Source organism: Condylura cristata, unplaced genomic scaffold, assembly GCF_000260355.1.
Source record: "Condylura cristata isolate star-nosed mole 26May11 unplaced genomic scaffold, ConCri1.0 scaffold00011, whole genome shotgun sequence".
In the NCBI taxonomy this organism is placed as follows: domain Eukaryota; kingdom Metazoa; phylum Chordata; class Mammalia; order Eulipotyphla; family Talpidae; genus Condylura; species Condylura cristata.
In genome coordinates this window covers 51453858-51476469 of record NW_004567112.1, presented here as the reverse complement: position 1 = coordinate 51476469, position 22612 = coordinate 51453858, and the positions used below count along the sequence as shown (strand labels likewise).

General features: G+C 35.7%; 1 protein-coding gene across 3 annotated transcripts in view; it reads left to right on the top strand.

The window, feature by feature from the left end:
• Window positions 1-22612, top strand: part of PRKG1 (protein kinase, cGMP-dependent, type I) — a 1208869-nt gene that overhangs the window by 1158918 nt on the left and 27339 nt on the right. For all 3 annotated transcript variants that reach the window (XM_004680887.2, XM_004680888.2, XM_012723496.1), the window contains exons 10-11: window positions 7378-7474; window positions 22284-22423. In XM_004680887.2, coding sequence (XP_004680944.1) covers window positions 7378-7474; window positions 22284-22423 — 237 coding nt within the window. The remainder of the gene's footprint in view (window positions 1-7377; window positions 7475-22283; window positions 22424-22612) is intronic.

Sequence of the window (22612 nt, the reverse complement as noted above, 5' to 3'; positions counted from 1 at the left end):
TAAGTGCTTCAAGAGTCAGGGGTCGGACAACAGAGTGACCACAGTGGGCAAAGAAGACAACCGTGGTTGCCTGGACTCTTGCAAAGTATGTTTTGCTCAGGCCATTTTGAATCCCTAAATGACTGAACTACAAATAATTTTCATAATATATATATGCAAATACTTCATTTTCTAGAAAAGGGACTATCTTGATGATGGTTTTGTGTGGACTTTCTGATCACTTCCTTTATTTGATTCCTAGAGGCCTGGGAATGTTGCTTTCAGTCTTTTCATTTTCTTCTTGCCACCCATTACATTTTTCTCTTTCATTCTTTAACTCACTGTGAACATAACCACATCTTAAGCTTCCTATGTCTACAGTTTATACAGAATCCTCTAGAGGTAAAGGAGAAGCATAAAGCTAATGGAAGGAGCAAAAGTTATGAGTTAAAAAAAAACAAACCCATAAAACAAAACCTGATCCCCTACCCCGTGTTCATTTATACCCTTTCTAATCCTCCTGTTCTCAGTTTACTCTTCTGAATGATTCTTCAATTACATTAAAGACTAATTTTAAAAACCATGCTTCCAACTATATAGAAACTATATTCAGAATTGACTACTAAGATTTTCATATTGCTTAGTACATTCACGCTAATAGTGGCATATTCTCATTCATCCTTTCAAATGATGCTGTGATGTTTATATATTTTAAAAATTCTCTTTGAGCATCAAAGGCAACAGGACATGTGAGCTTAGCTACAAGTCACATCCTTGAGTGAATGTACTAAACTAACATAGTACTCAAATGTACTTTGCAACTTTTACACAGGCCTTTGTTTTCTTTAATATCACATTTATTGTAAAAATTGCTAACACGCAGTCATATAGTAAAAAGTGGTAACAGCCTGTAAGTCAAAATGCCATAACTTTAAGGCTAAGTTATTTACTATCTCTGGACTTACTATTTTTGGAAATGAAGAGGCTGGATTACATGATCTTCTAATAGTGTGGTTCACATTTGAAATTTGTATTTTTATACTTTGAGATACAAAGCTACTTTGAGATAAACACCTCTACAGTTGTTTGATTCTCTACTTTCTTGCTTTAACAGATTCCCCCTCCCCTACATCCCACTCCTGGAACTAGTATACATATGCCTATAACATGAAATATATCCAAGGTTTCTAATGATTTCATTATTTACCTGCTGAAACGGATTACTTATCAACAACCAGTTCAAAATACGGATAACAGAGATTTCAATTTCCATTGTCTCAGAGAATCAGGGAGAAAAAATTAAATGACAGATATTTTACAGTCCCTGAACAAAAGATGCTTTCAAATACAGAATATTTGCATTGCTATCATTCTTACTATGAAGTCAATATGAGAAATACAGTGTTTCTCTTTATTCCTAGTTGGGTATATCTCCTCGAGGGGATGTATTTGAAAAGTATAGCTACTCCATGACTACAGCACTAAAAGATTTGTACCTTTGTCCCCCTAAACCAGAATTTTAGAAATAAAGTGACCACATTAATGCTGTTTTAAATCCACTGGAGAGAAGATTGTACTTTTTGGAGAAAATTGACATTGTGAAATACTTTATAGGCATTTTTAAACCTTCATTTCTTCAAGTTATTACCACCACTACTAAAAGAATACTATCAATACTCTTGACTGCTTTATGACAAAATCAAATCATCCCTTTTTGTTTACACTTTTCGGAACAGTGTTTATTAGTGCCTATAGGATTTCTTAAAGTGTACAGTAATAGTCTGTAAAATGCTTACTTGAAACACATGATTCTTTCAACCGGCTAATTTCCCACACCAACCTGAAACTGTGAAATGGTTCCCTCTTTGTTTCCAATGAAGTCATAAGTTTTCACTTATAAACTTGAGTTGTCAGTGAGACTTTTAACAAAGTAATTACATTGATAAAGAAATGATGGATGGCTTGGTTACAGATTTTAAAAAAACACTATTTTAGTGGTTCATTCAGCTTACTTAATTTCAAGCATTTGAGAACCAAGGGAATAGACGTGTATTTATTACTTTCATGTACACAAAGTAGCAGAAGGAGGCAATCATATCTGCAGTTTAAGTCCACATTACATTGTGTTACATATGCAAAGAAGTATCACTGGTCTCATTTACAATTCTTTCTTTCTATATGAAAGTTTTCTGCTAATTTTCTTTTCTTCACTATACCAGACCTATAAATTACATAATGCACCAGGCTTTGCAAATCAGGAACTATTCATGAATATAATCCTGTATACCAAATTTTTGATTCATTACATACACCACTTGATATCTTGGATGTTTCATAGACTAGTTCTGTCTGTTTTGTTTTTAACGTTTATTTCCTGAAAGCTCTTGTCCTTTTCAAAAATGTTTCCATAGATTTTTGATTATTTGCAATACTCTGAATACATTAAAAAATGAGAGATTTCACTAAACATTGAAGTCAGCTAGGATTCTGATTTAACTTACCAAAACCAAAAATTCATTCTCATTTACTTAAATTTACATTTGTCAATAGTCTTCAAAAAGTCTATAAATAAACATTGACAGAATCATAACTGGGAAGTACAAAATCCCTTTAAGTCTAATGTAGACATTATCTGATTGACTCATTTATTTTTTATGGCATGAGAAACTGTTATAGATGAGGCATGTGTGTTTACTGAATTGTATTTCTCTAGGTACCGCCCAAGGACTAATAATTCAACAGGACATAAAAATATGCCTGAGTACAGATAAGACCAAACAAAGCTATAGTAACTGATATGCATATAGACTTTGAAATTTAACATTTTATTTTTTCTTGGACACTCTTACAGTATACTTCTAAAACTAACCAGGATATTATAAATGAGGTGGCCTAGAGAACATAGGACCACATTAACCTTTCATTCTTTTAGCTTTTACTTTTTTTTAACCATCTACGGTATCTTCCTTTTCATCATTGGTGCTTTAAAATTATGTATAATATTGTCTTTTTTATAAAGTAATGCCAACATATTTGTTACTTTCTTCAGATTTATTTTTGCATACCGAACTGGGGTACAGGCCAAAGGTACAAGGGCAGTGAGAGGATTGACCAGAGTTAGAAGCAGAACAGGTACACTGATGAGGTACACTGTTGAGGGAGCAGTGGGAGGGACAGGAGAGGTCTGCTGTGCCATGTGGGTCACCTTCCTGACCAGGGATCGATCAAACTTGTGCTAAAGAGGCTACCTCTAGCTTTGTATGCTGCACTTTAACCTGTTGTACCACCAGGAAGAGCCCTATTTATGCTATTTTTATATCAAGATGAACTTTAAGTAGTAAACACTTTTGTCCTGGGTTGAGTCATCATATTTGGTTTCCAATAAATAAGGAGCTATGCTTGCTTCTTAATTATAATGGTCAGTCGTAATGTACAGAATAAATTCTGTTGTTATGTTCACTAATTATGATATTCTCAATCAATTATGTGACAGAATTGAATCATGTATATATGGTAGCAACAACAGCATTTTCATAAAAACTGTTCAAACTGGGAGAAATAAGAAACTGCTAGTGGTAATTATATATTTCAAAGAAAAGGGAACATACTACTACACAGATATGTAGTTTGAGGAGAGAAATGTTAAAAATCACTCCAGAACTATTTTTCTGCCCCTAGACTACACACACACACACACACATATGTCACTGTCTTTTTCCTTTATGCCTTTAGGAAGGTATACATTTTCATTGTTTTTGGAACCTCCTTTGATGTACTAGATTAAGTTAAAAGAAGAGGCTAAAAACTTAGACATCTCTCTTCCTTTTTAGTACTACTTAATAATAGTGTTGAAAGAAGATCCTAGCAATTTTCTGCGGATTCTATTTGTAGCCCCAGGTAGAATCTTATAGTCAGGCATATTTGTAAAATAACACAATATCTCCTTCACCCAACACACTCATTCACTTGTACAGTTATTTTCACATTGCTAATATGTTTAGGAGGGGTGAATCTCCCTGAAATTATGACAGTATGTCAATATTTGCACTTTTAGAAGATTCATAGCTTCCACTTATACTGTCATAATATTCTTTTCAATAAAGGAAGGCCTTATTCACTAGGTTAAGTGTCATTAGAGATATACTTAATATGCTTGCTACATTTTAAACAACCAAATATCAAGGTCTGTATTTCTTATTGATAGGTATTTTCCATCATATTTGGAAATCTCCGCTCCCATACAGTTGCAAAGATGGTGTTAGAATTGTGTGAAGTGGTACCTGACTCCTGGGTCTTGGGACCCTACAGTACTTAGGGTGTCAGCTTCCACATTGACCTCCTTAGGGCAAAAAAACTAATAGCCATTTACTTAACTACATTCAGCTCCCTTCTTTATTCAAACTTCTGTCAACACTAAAGAAAGTAGAAAATAATTGATGGATTACAGTTATCTCCAGAAAGAATGACATTCTTCCTCCAAGTTATGAGCAACACACAGTTCCAAATACCTGATGAAGCTAAAACATCCATAGTTTATTTAGGTTGTGATTTTCATGTTTAAAATGCATGCCAAGTCTCTGTAACAATATATGATTCTTGCCTATAAAAAGTAATTCTGAATGAGAAAAAAAATTAGATGCATGTGAAATATAAAGCAAACAACACTTTCTTAGTTGAAAAAGAAAAACTGTTGCAGTATTATCCCTATATTCTTTGACTTTCCCAAGAGTCAGAACCTGACATAAATAGGAACAGAGTGGAGATCAGTTGGACAAAGGTCTTTTCAAAATGTATTCCACTAAATACTAGTCTCCTAGTTTTACAGATTCACTTAGCAATTTCAGTACGTGGCTAGCAATGATTATCTAAGTATGACTATGTTGCCCATTTCTTTTCATTAAGACATATGAAAGATTTAATTAAACTATAACTAGTGTCTCCTATGTATGGACCAGTTCATATTTAAGTACATTGTAGTACCACAGACTTAATATACCCATGACATTAGTTGAAATAACAGTAATTAATCAAATAATAACTGTAAACAAAGGGGATAAAGGATTTCTTCACAGTAGAAATACAAACACAAAGTAACTACCTTGACACTGTTGTTACCTCTGTTTCAGCAATGCTACTTTTTTTTTTTTTCGTAAAGGCTGTATTAATTACTACAGAACTACTAATGTTCATTGCTAGGACCAGGGGGAGCTTTAAAATCTATCGCTATTTGGGTACCACCTCCAGAAGTTTCTCTTCAGAACCAGGTTGTCACAAACCAAGGTCACTTTATAAGAGCCTCCAAGACTGTAGGCATCAATGTATCATCCCTCCTCCCTGACTCATTGGGAGGCTACTGACTTTCTTAGATCACATTAACCTACCCTAAAATTCTTGTATGGTTTTTGAAAACTCTTGAAGCCTCAGAAGGATTAGATTTATGATTCTCAGTTCTTAATGAGCTTCACAATATTTCCTGGAGTTTTAAAATCAGTAAATATTTTGGTACTGCCTCCAAAGGTTTCTGTTTCACTGGGTCTGTTGTGGGACATATTAAGTAGATTAAGTAGTTTTTAAAAGATGCACAGATAGTTCTGATGTGCACAAAAGCACTTTCCTTTGTGATCACTTGTCTAAGACACTTATAGCATATTTTCAGCCTAATTTCAAAAATTCTAAAATGTAACATTTTGGGGGTATTTTCAAGAGCTCTGTGTAATAGTGCCATACTTAAAAACATACAATGTTATCACAGTAGTCTGAAAGACTTTACCCTTTGCACAATGGATTTCTAAATCATCAGCTGCACAGTATTTTCTTTCCAATACAATATCATTAAGAATTTCATTATCCATACTCCTCCTCCCCCAGGAAATACATGACATACATTTTTGCGTGATCTAATCTGACCTGATGTCCTTTTAAACACCTGTCAGAGTCAACTCTCCCACTGACCCTTTAAATGCATGCCTTTAATTTTCCAAAAGTAGTGAGCCAATTGGAATGCTAGAAATGCACATTTGCTACTTATGTTCCATTCCAGTCAGTCCTCTTCTGAATTAGTATGTTGATCTCTGATTGCACAGTTAATGAGAAACATCTACAAATGTCATCAGGATTGGCTGGTAACCTCATTTACAGAGGCTTATCAAATGCAGTTGATCCTCCAATAATGAAAATCAATGCTACTTTTACTGTCTCATGTGTCTGTCTCAAGAATTGACTTCTTAAAAGTTAGAAACATGCTTATAAATTGGGGGATGTTGAAGGCTCACCTAGCAAGCTATTTACCCTTTCCCCAACTATTGACAACATTTGCATTTGACTATACAATGGAATAGGTAAAATGGCATACGGCTTCATGCCAAACATGTCTATGGATCAGCCGCGCCATAGGCAAACTCCATTAGTATCACTAAGTCAAGTGTATTCATCCTGTCTATATCTACAGTGTAGGACTAATCAGATACTGCCTGGCTGAAGGTCATGGGTTGCACATAGCTATTCAAATCCTTTCTTTGGGTGACAGCTGAATTGCTCCCTGACCTGACTTTACTGAGTGGGAGGATCATCTTCATCCTTATGCCTTCCTGCCCTTTCCAAAAATAGCAGGGCCTTAACAAGGAGATATTTTAAGCAGCTCAAATTCACTTGTCTCATCTGCAGAAGCTTATTTCAGCCACTTGTATGTGTCACATTTACATGTGTGCCACATAATAGACTTGGGGCATACTCCATGCCTCTCTGCACACCGCTCTAATAAGAAACCTGCAAATGTAAAGACACTAGGATTACTAGCTAACAGTCGTGGGTAAACACAAATGGGAGGAAGAGACTTTTTAGGAATGTGAATATGCTTGGAAATCATCCATTTCCGACATTTGCACATCAGTCCTCAGCTTTTCGGATCTGTTTTCGTAAGACCTGGCTGTGATTTTACTCCAGAGACCTCAATGATCTCGCCACTTTTTAACAATATTCATAGGAGCCACTGCCAGCCTGTGGATAAGGGAAACTAATGAGAAACTGCCACCCACAACCTCAACGGCAAAAGCAAAGCCAAGCAAAACAAAAGAATCCAAAACAAACCCAAAAAAGAACAACTCAAACAATTCGGGCTCACAAGAAGAAGCGTAGAAAAACACTGAGATGTAACTTTGATATCTGGCATGCAGTGGGTACTTTGTATTTTTCCACTTTGCAAAACAAGTGCATATCTATGTTATTCTGCACAATTGGGACCAAAAAATTATGAGTGTGAGAAAACACAGACTCTAAGAGCAAGATGGAATGTAAGCAGGTAAACCCTGTTCCACAGTCATGTCTTTCCGGTACGGTTGTACGTGCTACTCGTGTTTGCACCTCTAAGAAATTTCCATTTTTTCGCATCAAAAAATCCAGATATGAAGCTGAAGCTGCATTCTTCGCCAACTTGAAGCTGTCTGATTTCAACATCATTGATACCCTTGGAGTTGGAGGTTTCGGACGAGTGGAACTGGTAGGTCATTGTTCTTTAAATGCTTCGGGAAGCATCTACCTTCATTTTTCATTTTCTCTTCCTCGCTTGTCTTTCTGCTCCTTACTTTAACAATTAATAATTTCCTTTTCTTTACATATTTTCATAGCAATATGTCAAAATTGGCAATAGTTAAAATGGACTAAATTATGTAGGCAGTGGGCTACACATATACCAATTTACTTTTAGAAAACCCATCAATTTTTAATGACAGGTAAACACATTACTTGGTAAGGAGTCATAGAACATTATAATCTCTATATATTTCCATAGTTCCGATCAGTTCTTAGTAACTTAGTTGTGTAGCCTTTCTATAATTACAGTACTTTAAATGTCAATTTTTATAACATGGAGTTGGAGTTATAAAATATCCATGTACATGCATATACTAGTGTATATATATGAATTACATACGATGAGGTATAAAATGATATCTGTGCTTTAAAAAATCTAGTAAATGCTGTCGGAAAATTCTGTGACTTGATAGTTGCAGTCAGCTATTTAGATTATAATGCTAATGCTTTTTAAGTATTTCATATTTTATTTCACACATACTTTACACACATATATATTGCTAAGGGTTGGTGCAAATTCAGCATTTTGGTACAGATTTCTACAATCAAAGCAGAACCTCTACATCTAAAAACTGATACTGCAACAAAAATTGGGGTTGGGTGGGAAATATTCTGGTAACTGTGTTGGTACAAAGACTGTGTAGCTACAAAGTCTGTTTGATAATGCAGACAGATTTCTATATTTCTCCTGAATATCGAGGTATCCCTGATATGGAAGCCAGTACAGTATGTTAGGAACTCCCTGAGACTGTGTACAGTGTAGTAAACAGTTACTGTTGCCATCAGGAGATAGGAGAAATCCCTTCCAGACAAGTAGATTGACCCAGAGCTATATTTGAAATGTGTCTATTTCTGCTGCAGATGGGATTTCTGATCTTGACAGAAAGATGTTATTTGCCTACATATTTGTAAAGGCTTTAGACCATCATGTATTTCATTGAATTTGTATTTATACCTTCATTAACACTGACTGGAGATGCCAAAAAGTGCTATTTCTGACTTAATAGTCATGGTGTACCTAAGGAGATGAGTACTTTCACTTACAGGAGTAAAAATCAAATTAGCATCTAGAAAAACCTTTCACTTTTTTTCTGAATCCTGTCCAGTAAACAAAAAATGCTACATTTACTTTTCAGGTACTTTGACTTCTGTGATTAACATAGAACTGCTTTTAGCTAATGAAGACTCACTGCTTTGCACTGGGGGTGTTGACAAACAGGGCAGGGTGTACACACACATCCTCACCATGAAGGATGTATTTCTGGTATGTTTATATGCATAGTCATATGTGTCTAAGTCCCTTTCTGAATGAACCGCTATGAAGGACAGAGTTTCCTTGAGACTGCTTTTTTGTCTCTTACATAGTTTCTTAGGTACTATTTTTAAAGAGTATGACCAACCAAAATAGCTGTTTTATTTTGATCAAAAATAAACACTACAACTTTGTGAATTCCTAGAGGTCTAAGAACCTCAAGTTGGGAACCTTACAATAATCAATGAGATAGTTTATAAAACAAAGTAATATACTTAGAATTTTTGCAAAATTCACAAGCACTCAGAGATACTGAAATCACTTCATGTTGAACAGTTAAATGCCACATTGGTGGTGGAGAACTTCTAGGAGGCACGACCAGCCACAAAGTGAAGGGAGGGGAAGCATGGGCAAAGAAAAAGTAACACAGTGTAAGAAAACAACATAGACATGTATGTGCTTGGATGTTTGCACATTGATAAATAATTCCACTTCCATTAGAAATTGTCAAAGGTACTTTAACCTAATTTTCCTTTTGTGGTTATTATATTTTACTCCTTCACGCCAGGCACTTGTAGGCTACTAAAAACCATAACCCAAGAATTAATTTAGGTTGGTACTACATCTCAATACCTTCAGATATGTGCCCAGTACATGTGTGAGTCACTGTGTGACTTGCACTTCCCAAAACACTCTGGGACAATCAGATTTTCCAAATTCTGTTCTTTACCCAATATGGATTAACCATATAAGTGATTGCTAATACCACAGAGTTCATTCTTGCCAGCTCTTATCACTTACTGCCCCATGATACTAGCTCCTGGGTATGAAAGACATTTTTTTCCAGTGATTATTTTTACAAGAACTTACATGCATTCAGTGGCACCTGAATTGGGGGTTTGGTAGCAACACACTGATTGATAGTTGACTTGCCATGAGCACTGTGGTGACTATACAGCAGCTGGTTCCGTCGTCTGCTAGATCTGGCAGAGCCCAGTTCAGTTTCATTACAGAAATTTTTTCTTCACTCTCCTCTAAGAATGTTGCATGCAAAGTAATTGTATCAATATTATACTGTGTTCTTTGTAAGCAATAAGAGCTTAATGCAGACTCTTTTCACGCGTATATGCATAGTAGAAAGCATGCTAACATTAAGTATTGTATACTGAGTATACAGTAAGTAGACTTACAGGCAGTGAGTATACATGTATATGCTTAGCATACAATACTTAGTATTCTTTTCCTGGAAACACTCAATTTCTAGTGGTATTAATCAGATAAATGATATTACAAAAATATACTATTATAGGTTCCTTTTACTCATACAGTAGTATTTTAAAAAATTCCCCACATGTAACCTTATCAAATCATAAACTCTTGAGGGGGCTATAAAGAATTAAGAAATTTGAATTCTTTGAATGATGTCAGAGTTGTAGTTTTCTCATCATTTGCCATAGATTAAGTTCATGTTCTTCAGCATCATTATATATCCTTTAAAGACTTAACATTTCATAATTTTAATCACTTGCATTACACTTGATTTGTTAGGAAGGAATTTTTTAAATAGTTTATGGCCAACTTTTGGAGGTGAGGACATAAATAGCTATTCTATGGTATAGATAGTGGCTTGAAATAAAGGCCTTATAGCAGTGGAACTTTAGCAATTCAAGTCTATTTCTTAAGTCCTCTTAGCATAGTTGATTTACCATAATTGATTTTAACTATTATAATAGCAGACATATCTTCTGTGAAATAAGAACAGACATAACTTTTGTGAAATAACTTTTATCTGGTACATACCATATTTTCTAACCATGTTCTTCATTTGGAAGAATGGGCTTTCGAATTATTCAGTGCTCACCTTTTTACAGCTTGTTTTCATGAAGAACTGCTCATGTTCATAATGATCACTTTCAGCAACAGAACTTAGCTCTTTTTAACGATTTACTCATTAAAGCTGTAAGCACTACAGTAAGACCTCTAGGTAATCCTCTTAATTTACAAGGCATGGCAGTCAAATAAGGAGATAATTTTCCAAATCACAAGTAATAATTAAATCCGTGGCTTTATGGTCACATCCTAACTTACTCGACTTTTTTTTCTTTCCAGAGAGATGCTTGCTTCCTGAATAGTTTAGCTGAAGTGAAAAACACATTTTTTTCTTAATCTGGCACTGCATGTGGTGGTTGCTTTGAATATTAGATAATTTGTTCAGTAATCTATATCCTCGTCTGCAATACTTGGATAACATATAAGAACACAGCTGTGACAGGCATAATTTTGTCCTATACGTTCTACATCATTCACGTAGATTTCAGGTATTTATGTGGTGAGCCCAAAGCTGGCACACACAGTTTAACATATAAAATACCTGCTTGAAAGGATAATAATGTACACTTAAGAATTGAAAATCAGAACCATAGTACGAACAGCATGCACTTAGTGCAAGTGGAAGCAACACTGCTGGGAGGTGGTGGCCTTTCTGAGTCAGAGGGAGATTTTAGGTATTTACATAATAGATGGTATCCCTAACTAATATAATCTAGTCTTTTAGATGAACATTGCTTTACAATCTGGAAGTTACTTTCACATACAGCATATAATTCTGCCTTCATAGCAATGTTGGGAGAAGAACTTGAGGCATAATACACTTTTTGTTTTTTTGCATACAAGAACTGGGGGTAGCCTGGATGAGTGAGGGGGTAAAAGGATTAACCAGATATAAAGTATGGAGTACAAAAGGCAGATTTAATGAAATACCCTGCTGAGGGGAACAGCGGGTGGGTCACCTCCCTGACTAGCAATTGAACTCAGGCCTTTGTGGTAATAGTGCCCAGACTTAACCCCTACACTACTAAGAGGCCTCTGAGGCATGGTAGATAATTTTATAGAAGTCAAAAATGGTGCATATAAGTGACCCAAAATTATGTAGTCATCAAAGACCTGTTGTTTGATGTACTCAGAACTACTAATTTTTCATTAAGCTTTTTATAATCACAAGCTATTATTTATTTAATCATAACCTCTAAAGACGTTAGATTCTTATCACCATTGTCACATGTACACCTTTCTCTAAAAAATTCCAGAATCTAAGAATCTGTAATAGACGTTACATTTATCTACTATTAGCTTTTTTTTTTTTTCCCTGTCAAACCTAAGTGGCTGTCCCCTCACTGAATATTTTGCTAGTCCTATTTTAGTGATAAAATATCTGTGGGAGAAAAACATAACACAGCACAATGCAGTAGCTATAAACTACATTTCTCAAAACTTTCTTTCCTCAAACCTTACAAACTATATATGCTTAGTCATTTACTTCATCCTGATTGTCAGTTTCCTTGTTCTAAAGAGGGTAAAGTTTACATGAGTCTGTCAAGTAGACCTTATATATCTTAGATCAGTAAGTGTTGTCAATATTGTGATAATAATTTCTAGTATTTATATGTGCCATCATTCATATCTATACCCATAGAAAAGGAAGAGAATGGAAATTTTTTTTCCCCCGTTTTCTCCCATTGTTAAATCAGTCCTGCATGGAAGCATTTCTTTAATGAAAGAGACAGAGTTCTTCAAGTTCCTTCAGTGATGGTTTCCATTAAATCCTCCCAAACTACTAAGGCTCCTTACTTTATGTCATGAGTACAGATGAGGACAGTTTTCTATCTTCCTCACCCTGAACTTATAGTGTACCCAAATTAGTTGGCTTTTATTTCTCTCTATCTTCTAAATTACAAACTCTCAATAGAAAGTCACCAGTATCATTTCTGACAGTCTTCTTAGGCCATGAGAAATGTAACTGGCCATAATAAGGGTCTAGTTCTTGCCAAATGGAGTACGAATTTACTTCTCATTTTTTTTTTTGTCTGGCACAGTTCCCATCCGTTAGCCCAGGTGGGTAACAAGTGGTAAGAACTTGGCCTGAATAGTGAACCACGCATGCGTATCTGGGTCTAGGGGCTTTTAACTGTAGCCATCCATACTATCCCCTGGTATTTTTACTGGCTACCTAGACATTAAGCATCACAGGCAAGCAGGACTGGATGGGTATGTAAACAAGTGAAAGAAAAACAGACCAAGAGATGATTACGCAAGATATCTGATGATAACCTCAGTACTCTTCCAGAGTGTTCTTTCATCATTATGAAAGAGTGCAGCCTAACTCCAAAGGGAAACCCCATGTAAGATCAAACTCTTTCAAGAGTTTCTTGCTGCCAAGCCACATGGCACTGAAATAAGATAGCTGTGGGATCACTGTGCACTGCAGCCATTTGTGCCATGGTGATTTATGCTGCACAGGATGCCCGGGGAAACCCCCTGCCCTGAGACCTGTGAGTGCCTGTAACCACAGGGAATGAGGACACTACACTGGTTGAAAACACAATTTGTCTTATTTTAACACTGTCTTTTATCTTGGCATCCACTACTTGTTTTCTTGTTAAATATGTCATCCTTGTCTTATGTGTAGTCTTTAAAAAAATTAATACTGACTTACAATATTGTGATAAATTGTAGTGATGTCTAAGAAAATTCTTCAGCTAGTGAGTGAAAATCCAAAGCAATGAAAATCCAATTCAGTATACAATAATTGAGCATAATAGGTATAGTTGTAATATATTGCAGCTCCTAAAATATCTAACCAAAAACAAGTTTCTATGCAGAAATCACAGGTGGAACATCTCTATCTTGAGTATGCATATGAAATAAGATGTGTAGGAACTCATCTTATCAGTGTACATGCAAGCTTTGCCACTTACTCAAGTGATTATTTTCATTAATTTTTTGGTAATAAAGGTCTTAGAGTAAACTACAATGTTAAAAAACAATTCTCCTTCACATGACACTAAACATGTCTTCTCAAGGCATACAATAACTGGTGATAAAACAGTTTATGTGCAAATTAGCACTTTGACTGCATCTACTTTTTCTGTTTTCTGTGACACAAATTTGTTTTTTCCCCCACCAAGTGAAGTTTTGAGCACATCATATCCAACAATTTACATATTTTAAAAAGGTGCTACATTTTATTTTTGTGGTATTTAGAATATAAGATGTGATTCCTGCCCTCATGAAATGCCTGCCTTCTGACAGGCATGAATAAGCCTAATGGAATCCTTCAAAATACAGTAATACTATAGATTATGCATAAAGGTACTCTGCATTTCAGAAAGAAAGGGAACATTTAGAGTAGACTAGTAAAAAAAGGCCCTGAGAAAGCCTTGAAAAGATGCAAAGGTCAAGCCAGGACTTAAAAAATAAGCTGGGATTAAAGTGAACACATGGGGAAAGGTTGTTTCAGGCAAAGGTTACAAGATAGAAGGCCACATGTCCCCACAGACGCCAAGCAAGTGGAGTGACCAGAGAAGAATTTGTAGGAGGGAACAGTGAGAGATATTATTACTAACAGAGGGTAACATTTATAAAGGTTCACTGGATTTTAAGGACAAGACGTTTGTGTACATTAGGTTCAGTGAAGGAAGTCTATAAATACTCAACTCTCAAATTCTATCTGTGAAATGAAACAATACACTATAAGGCGACCAAAGAAACTATTTTTAGGTGGCACTACTCCCAAAATAACTCTGCTTCTAAATAAAGTAGTGTGGTTTGTGCCAAGATGTATTCCTCAACCCTGAAAACTTTATGTAAGCACCTTCAAAGAGAGATCCCTCGCATGCAAGGGAAAAGCAGTTCCTTAATGATTGTCAGTCAAGTTGAAAATACTTATATCCTTTGAGAAAAGTATGAAAAAAATTACTTTTGTTTCTAGGGAAAATAGTAAGGAGAGGGTCATTTGTATGTTTCATATAGTGCACTAATTGTATACACTTTATTTATTGCTAGTCATATTATCTGCCTCTCATATTAATACCTCCACTGATGTGGATATTGACATATGTGACCATGCCTTAGCTTGAATATTAAGCTATGAGATCAGATGGGTGAAATGGCTTGATTCTGAGCCCTAGGCTCACAGTTGGTCCCCTGGAAAATTCACAGTCAAAATGGGGAAAACATCCAGACCCAAAAAAGTATTCAAACAAATAAGTTAAGCTAAGGGAGCCATCATATTCAAGGCTACCATCTCAAATTCCACATTCACATGAACAAAACAGTTTAAATGATTCATGTGACTGTTTTCTACGAATTATTTTGGCTTAAGTAAAACGAGTAAGTACATGTTGAACTGACTTAGCTAAATTTGAAGTACTAAACATCAGAAAAAAAGCTATCCTCTGATACTTAAACTGTCAGAAAGGTAAAGAGTAGCATAGACCTTATTTAGAGATTACAATTACAATGTAAGTAATTATAAAGTCACTTATGCCTTAACCTCAAAATACATCTAGAATGTGAAACCTTTCATGAGTTAACCTGAGCACATCTCAGAGAGTTGAGTTTTACAATATATGATTCTCTGCTCCATTTCAATTCAGTTTACATTTTCAGTCAATAACAAAGGAATTGGTCAACTTATAAGCTGAAATATTAACTTTACATGTGACTGACTTAGATATGTTAAAGTAAATTTCAAAACCAGTCAGTATCGCTGTGTCTCTTTACATGAGTGATTATGCATAGAAATAAACACTGAGTAGGGGAAAGAAAGTATTTGTTTACTTGATGAAGGGAAATAAAGTATATCACAGTCAGTCAGATAACATGGGTATCAATTATGACAGTCATTACAAAATGAGTGAGGTTTAATACTGGTACTGTGAAGTCAATAAAAGGTACGCTTAAATTTCAGTAAACAGTGTTTCATGTTAACTATTTTCAGTAGAAATAGCAGTTAAATAACAATGTTGAATCAACTCAGGTAATCTTTTGAGTCAAAATGAACCATGGCTAATTTCTTATTGAGGGAAGTCACAAGTGTTCATTGATTTGCAAGTAATTTCTATAAAATAATCTAACCATTTGTTTACATTGTGATTATAACTAGAAAGATTGGAACATCTTTCTCCAGCTTGAACATTAAATACCTTTTAATAACATTACAACAAAAACTCCCCTGTTAAAATAGTATGACATAGATTTTGATCAATTGGAATTCAGTAATACAGATGTGTCCTGATATTTCTTATCACCAGATGTAGAAATTCATTTTAGGTTGATGGCAAATTACAGGACAAATGGCATTGGTAAAATTCTTGATGAGGGAAAGTAAAATGACACTCTGGTGAAAGTGGCGGGTGGAGTCAGATGTAAAGACAAGCAACAATAAGCTAGTTTTCTGTATTCCTTTGTTCGGAAAGTGGTAGATTCGACCACACATACACACTAGTAGTTAATAATTGAAATTATTTTTACACATAAATTATTTTCCATGAAGTTATACTGAGTGCCTTGTCTCTGTGCTGCTTGACCAAAAAGCTATCCAAACCTGACATCTCTGCCATACTTCTAACCCATCGGCTGCATGCTCTGTCGCTCAGACTTGTGCCACCCAGGCTGTGACAGGTCACTAATGCTGTCCTCGCTTGTGTATCCTATGGAACAAACCTGGTGCCATAGTTCAGACACTGACTAAGGAGCATCAACTGTGATGTTACTCTGAAGTGCAAACAGGAAGGTGAGGAATGAAAATGTGCATTACTGAAAGATGGCATTTCAATAGCAGATGAAAGGCCCATCTTGAGGTTAAAACACAGCACTATTGAAGGTATCCACAGCCAATGCAGCTTGAGTTTGATCCCCAGCCAGGATGGTGACCCACATGGTGCAGCAGACCTCTCCATTCTTGCTTGCTGCTCCCCTCAGCAGTGTATTTCTCTCAGTCTGCCTGTTCTGCTTTCTACTGTGTCTCTGGTGAATCCTCTCACCCACTCTCTGCCACCTTTGATCTGTACCCCAGTTCCTTATATATATAAATAAATTAATCTTTCCAAAATCAACAACAGATTGAAAACAGCAGCTTTTCCATTAAGATTTTGGTTAATGTGTACCTGAAATGACAGTACAGAATAAAGAAAATTCTCATATAAAAATTGATATCATTTTGTGGAGGAATACAATTTATAGTTTGCAGAATAGAAATTTCAGTGTATTTTAAAAAATTCCCTTTCTTTTATGAATGTGTAAGTCAAGACCACCTACATATGTGGAAATGCTCATACGCTATGTCCAAAAATGTTATTTTACTCAATGTTTTCTTCTCTGTGAAAGTAAGCTAGTTAAACTCAGATATTTCTCATATTCCTTTTTTTTATTATTTTTCTAAGTCATATTTAATTATGAATTGTAATAGTAAAATACCATTTACGAGAATCCATTGCAGTAGCATTCGCATATAGCTTAAAAGACTTAATAGTAAAGATAATTCTTACATAATGATTTCAATGTGATAAGTGTTTTTTTTATACAAGAGTGGAAAACAGATTCCAAGAAGTTTACATGAACTTGCAAGTGACTGTAGTTTGTATATTAAAATAACAAGAGGCATTGTCCAAATCAATACCTTGATTACAGAATTTTAAAAACTGATAATTATGCATTTACATGATCCTACTTTTATGTGGAAATGAGACCACTTTTAATAAATTACAAGTAGAGAACTCAAAGGATAACATGTTTATATTTAAAATTTAACACACTAGAATAAAAATGAAATATGATTTTGGCTAACTGGGAAAAGAAGCATAGAGAAAAAAGGCTGGCATTTACTGCATTAAAATGTTTTTAAAAACTACAATAAAGATAAGAACTAGAATATCAAAACCATTTTCTGACCTTTTCTGTTAAAATTCTTTTAAAAAAACACTTTGTAGAAGTATGATTTACATACTATTCATTCTGACAGTTCTTATTATAATTTCTATTATTCCAAAAAAGAACTGTTTGCAAATTGTGTCCATTTTCACTCCCAGTTGTAGGTAAACACTAATCTATATTAGATCTCTAAAGATTAACCTTTTCTGGTCCATGTATTCATAAGCTAAAAATTTCACTATATGTTTATATATATAAACCCTTGTTTACTTTTCTTTTTACTGTCTTGAATTTCTCTCCTCAGCTGTGCTCACCAGTTTTCCCATCCTCAAGCTCCCCAGTCCTCACCCTACATCCTTTTCTAAATTTTCTTGTACCTTCTTATTTAAAAAAAATCTTATAGATGTAAAATCACACTGCCTACATAAAAATTAAAAATCACTATGTAAGATTTATTATCATTACCACTATGACTTCCACGATATATGTGAATGCTGCTATGTTACTTCTCATAAGTGGAACTTCATTATTACAATTTATAATTAAATTTGTTTTCAAAGTGCTTGTTCCAACCAAAAGAGAAAGAAGGAACATGATGAAGGTCTTCTTTCAAGGGCTAGTCTACAGTTTATGTTCGACTCAAAAATCTAGTTCAATATAGATCTAAATATCCCAGTGTTTAGCATACAGCACTTTCCATGCTTTTATCTTTCGACAAGTTATAGTACTTTTCTAGTTACTTTTCACCCTACACCCTGCTTCTGCTTTGTTGCTAAATAGCTTTGGAGTTTGAGGCCACTCCAACATAGGCAAAAGATTCATAACATTTCCACAACCAAGTTAGTCAGGAGGACAATTAGTAGAATATCCATATACACACACACACTAGGTTACTCTCTCTCTATCACTTCCTGATAGTAGTCTAGAACAGTTCACGGTCCTATCAGATACTGGATTTTGGATGTAGATTTAGACAGACATTCACACTTTTAACTTGTATCTTTCTTCATATTATCTGGTATTATTATTTTCCATAACATTAAATGTAGCTCTAGTCATCATGTTTTATAACCATAATGCTTGGATGCATGATACTTTATTTTTCTAGTATCCTATTCATGGACATTTAAATTGTTTCCAATTTTTTCCATTACAAATGATATTGAGTTAAACACCTTTCAGTGGTCTTTGGGCAGTTGTTGGTTGATACGAAGAATGCTAACAAACACGTGAGGTGTGTTTTTTTCAGAGAATTTTCAGGACAACAAACTGTTAATTTGATCTACAGTCAGCTGAAAGAAAGCAACATATACTGGAAATTCATGGGCTAAAAACACCATAGCATGAACCCAGCTTTTACACAGAATAATGCAAGACTGAAATTATTTTGGTAATCCTCAGTTCATTCCTCTGAAAAATGGGCTAGCACAAAGCATTGCCAGGATGATTTACTCCACTATTCTATACACCTAATAAGAGCTCTATTAACATCAACTGTTAGTGTTATTGATAAAGCCTTTGTAAACACAAAACAAAACCTTCCTCACACTGTTAAAAGTTAGTATTAGAACTAAATGAAATCATACATGCAGTTGTGCCCAGTACTTCTGTGTTCAAAAAAGGTTGTTTTTTGCTTCTCTCATGGATAGATTCCCCTAATGGCAACTTGTATTTCCCTGCATAGATTCTTCCTCATGTAAAATTCGAAACTGTTAAGGGAACTGCAAACTCCTTATATCCAGGCTATAGTGAAATGTATTAAATAGGTAATAGTGATGAGCTGGTTATCACAACAAAATTAGACATATTTGGAATCAGAAAATTCATTTACTGGAGTATTGAAGAATTGTGTGATCTAGAAAAATAAGCTATAAAGAGATGGCCGTGGTTTCAAGAGCTTTCAAGGAGCCAAGCTATTGATTCTGAAAGACACTGACAGTGGACAGTGAGGTGGATTTTTTCTAGAGATGACTTTATTAATCTCATGAGCCCTGTGTTTGGGAATATCTTATATTAGTTATCCAAATTTTTTAAAAAATGAGATAATATCCTATAAAACTTAAATCTACAAATTCAGGACGGGATCTCACAGAGATATTTGGCCATGTGTACTCCCTGTGCATCATCAGCTCATAGAAACCTTTTTCCTATCATGCATAACTAAGAATATTTATGGAAAGAAGAACCACTACATCTTGTCATTTTTGCACCTCATTTTTCTCCAGTTCAGCTCAGAGACACACAGTATAGGGCCAAGATACTAGTCCTTTTGTGACTTTGCCAGTGATAAATCATTATGGTTTTATTTCATTTTTTGTTTGACTCATTTAGTTAGCAAATATGTAATGAACATTTCCTCTGCCAGGCACAGTAGACAAATAATGCTCAGTCTGATTGCTTACCTAATAGTGAAAGGAAACAGATACAAGTAATCAAGAAAATATTTGATGTCTTTGCATGTGATAAGAGCTATAGAGAGATGCTCCCTAGTGGCTCAAGGGGTTAAAGCACAGCTGTGAAGCTGTCTGCAGCCACTGCAGCACTAGTGCAATCCCCAGCCAGAGAGGTGGCCCACATGACACGGCAGACCTCCCCTGACTCACCCTCTCCCTTCCTTAGCAGTGTATTTCAGTCAACCTGCCTGTTCTACTCCTCACTCTGTCTCTGGTGAATCCTCTCAGCCCCCCTCCCCCACCCCCCACAGCATGGCTTGTACGCCAGTTCAGTTCTTGTATGCATAAATACATCTTTAAAAAACAAAGAACCCTGAAAAGGGGAAGGGAGAAGTGAGTGGTTACTCTTTAGAGTGCTGTGAGAACTTCTTTGATTAAGAAGCATTAGAACAGAGATCTAAGAGCTCTCTGTGGAATAGTAGCATGTGCAATGGCTTGAGGAAAAGCTTACAGCAAGACGGCCAGTGAGAGCTGAACAAAGGAGGAGGGAGGAAAATGAGGCTCACAGTAGCAGGGTTCACTTAGAGGGGCCTTGTAGGCCCTGATGACATCTTTGTCTTTTCCTTGGGTGAGGTGGTAAAGTACTTGAGTGTTTGAACAGAGAAGTGACATAATCTGGCTTTATTTGAAAACATTTGCTCCACCCTATCTGGTAGCATCTGCTGTGTGGGTAAAGCATACACACAGATCATCAGTGAGGTGTGCTCATTTAGTAGTACTTTCTCATTTCAGTTCACAGTAACTCTTTACGTTAGCGGATATTATTTCCAGCATGAACTGGGGCTCAGACCATGTAAGCAACTGGGCCAAGGCGGTGAAGGAAACCTTACGTAGAGTCAAGATTCCAATCTAAACCTGTGAGACTAAAGGTCAACTCTTTCCTCTCACCTTAGCATAAATCAAGAGAATAATTTTTACTTCAGATGTTCATATACACAAGAATCTTTGATCATAACTGGGGAAGGTTCTAAAAAAGGGAATTTATTCTCTGATTTTGAGTACCCAGATGTAACTCACTTTTCATGATCTTTTCTACCTGTCTTGATTTTTTTTGCATGTGAGTGTTCACATTATATTATGAACTACAAATGAAGTCTTCTGTATCACACTAATCTGTCCCTGTAAAGAGTTTTACAGAGTGCCTTTAACCATGTAAATCATTTTTAAATATCCTTTTTCCCTCTAAACTGTCAGATTCACAAATGAGGCCCATTTATTTGGAGTGCCCTTCTGCTCTGCTCTCTTTCAAGGAACTTGCCACCATTAATATCCTCTCCGATTGAGTTCAATCTGTATATGTGTTCATGAACAAAACACTTAAGAACTTCATTATCTATCCCTGCCCATGAAGCAGTGAATAATTCACAGTTTAACAGGGAACAGTAATACTCCAGCTGAAAAGCAGAAACAGCTTGTCAAGTTATTTCCCTGAGGCTTTCATTAGCTCATCATCACAGAAATGTTTGGTATTATCTTGAGTATTTTGCTGAGAGCACTAGATGAAATGCTATTAAGTGATTCACTCTATTACCTCTCTTTCAAGTCATCTTGTTGAAATTTCTCATAAAACTGTGAACACATACCAGCAACCTGTCTTCAGTGTGGCACTTGGCAGACCCAGGCCCCCTCAAAGTTACTGGGAGCCCTGGTTGTCTTCAAAGTGGTATGGAAGCACTGGGGGCTTCCAGGTTCAGCTTAGGTCTCCCCGTTTAGTGTAGTGACAGAATTAGGTCTGAGGTCACACAGAATGAGAGCCACCATTATGCATACATAAGAAGAAAAACTAGTTTGCCTCAAAAACTGTTAAATGTTGTTCTTTTTATTAATTGGAGGAAAGAGGAGGAGTTGTAAAAACAAAAACAGTATCTACACCTGCAGAGTTGGGGCCACTGAATTCAAAATGTTTAGTCTAGGAAGGAGAACAAAGATGATACTATCTGTGCCATACTCAAAGTCAAACCAGAGAAGATAGTTGCTCTTTCTACTTTTTGTTAAACTACACACATTTTATGAAATGAAATTATACTAGAAGAATCAAGTATCTTTTCCCTCTTTTAATCACAGTGGACAAAAAGTGATTTAGGAATCCAGTTGGAATTCCTCTGATCCAGTGGAATGAAGCTGGATAACAGTTGTGAGCCCAGCCCCAGGATATTTTATACCCAGCAAGGATTTCTTGTGTACTGGGGTGGTGGTTGGGATATTATTTGTTCCATGTCCTTGGTAAGTTGGCAATAAGAACTCACTATATTACAGCACCTCTAAGGTTTTATTCCTACTTCTTCCTTCTGCCTCTCTATAAGGTCCAGCTGAAAAGTGAAGAATCTAAAACATTTGCAATGAAGATTCTCAAGAAACGCCACATTGTGGACACTAGACAACAGGAGCACATTCGCTCAGAGAAGCAGATCATGCAAGGGGCTCACTCCGACTTCATTGTGAGGTAAAGATGCTGCACTACCCCAGGGGGTTGAAAGCCCCACGGCCAAGAGGCAAAGCAACCACTAAACCCTCTGCTGCTGGCTCTCATGGATACACATTTCACACAAATTTAATTTTTTATGTCATTTTAAGAAAGTATTGTTTGCTTTTTTAACAAGATAATTAAAACTTTGTATTTTTTTTTTTTTTT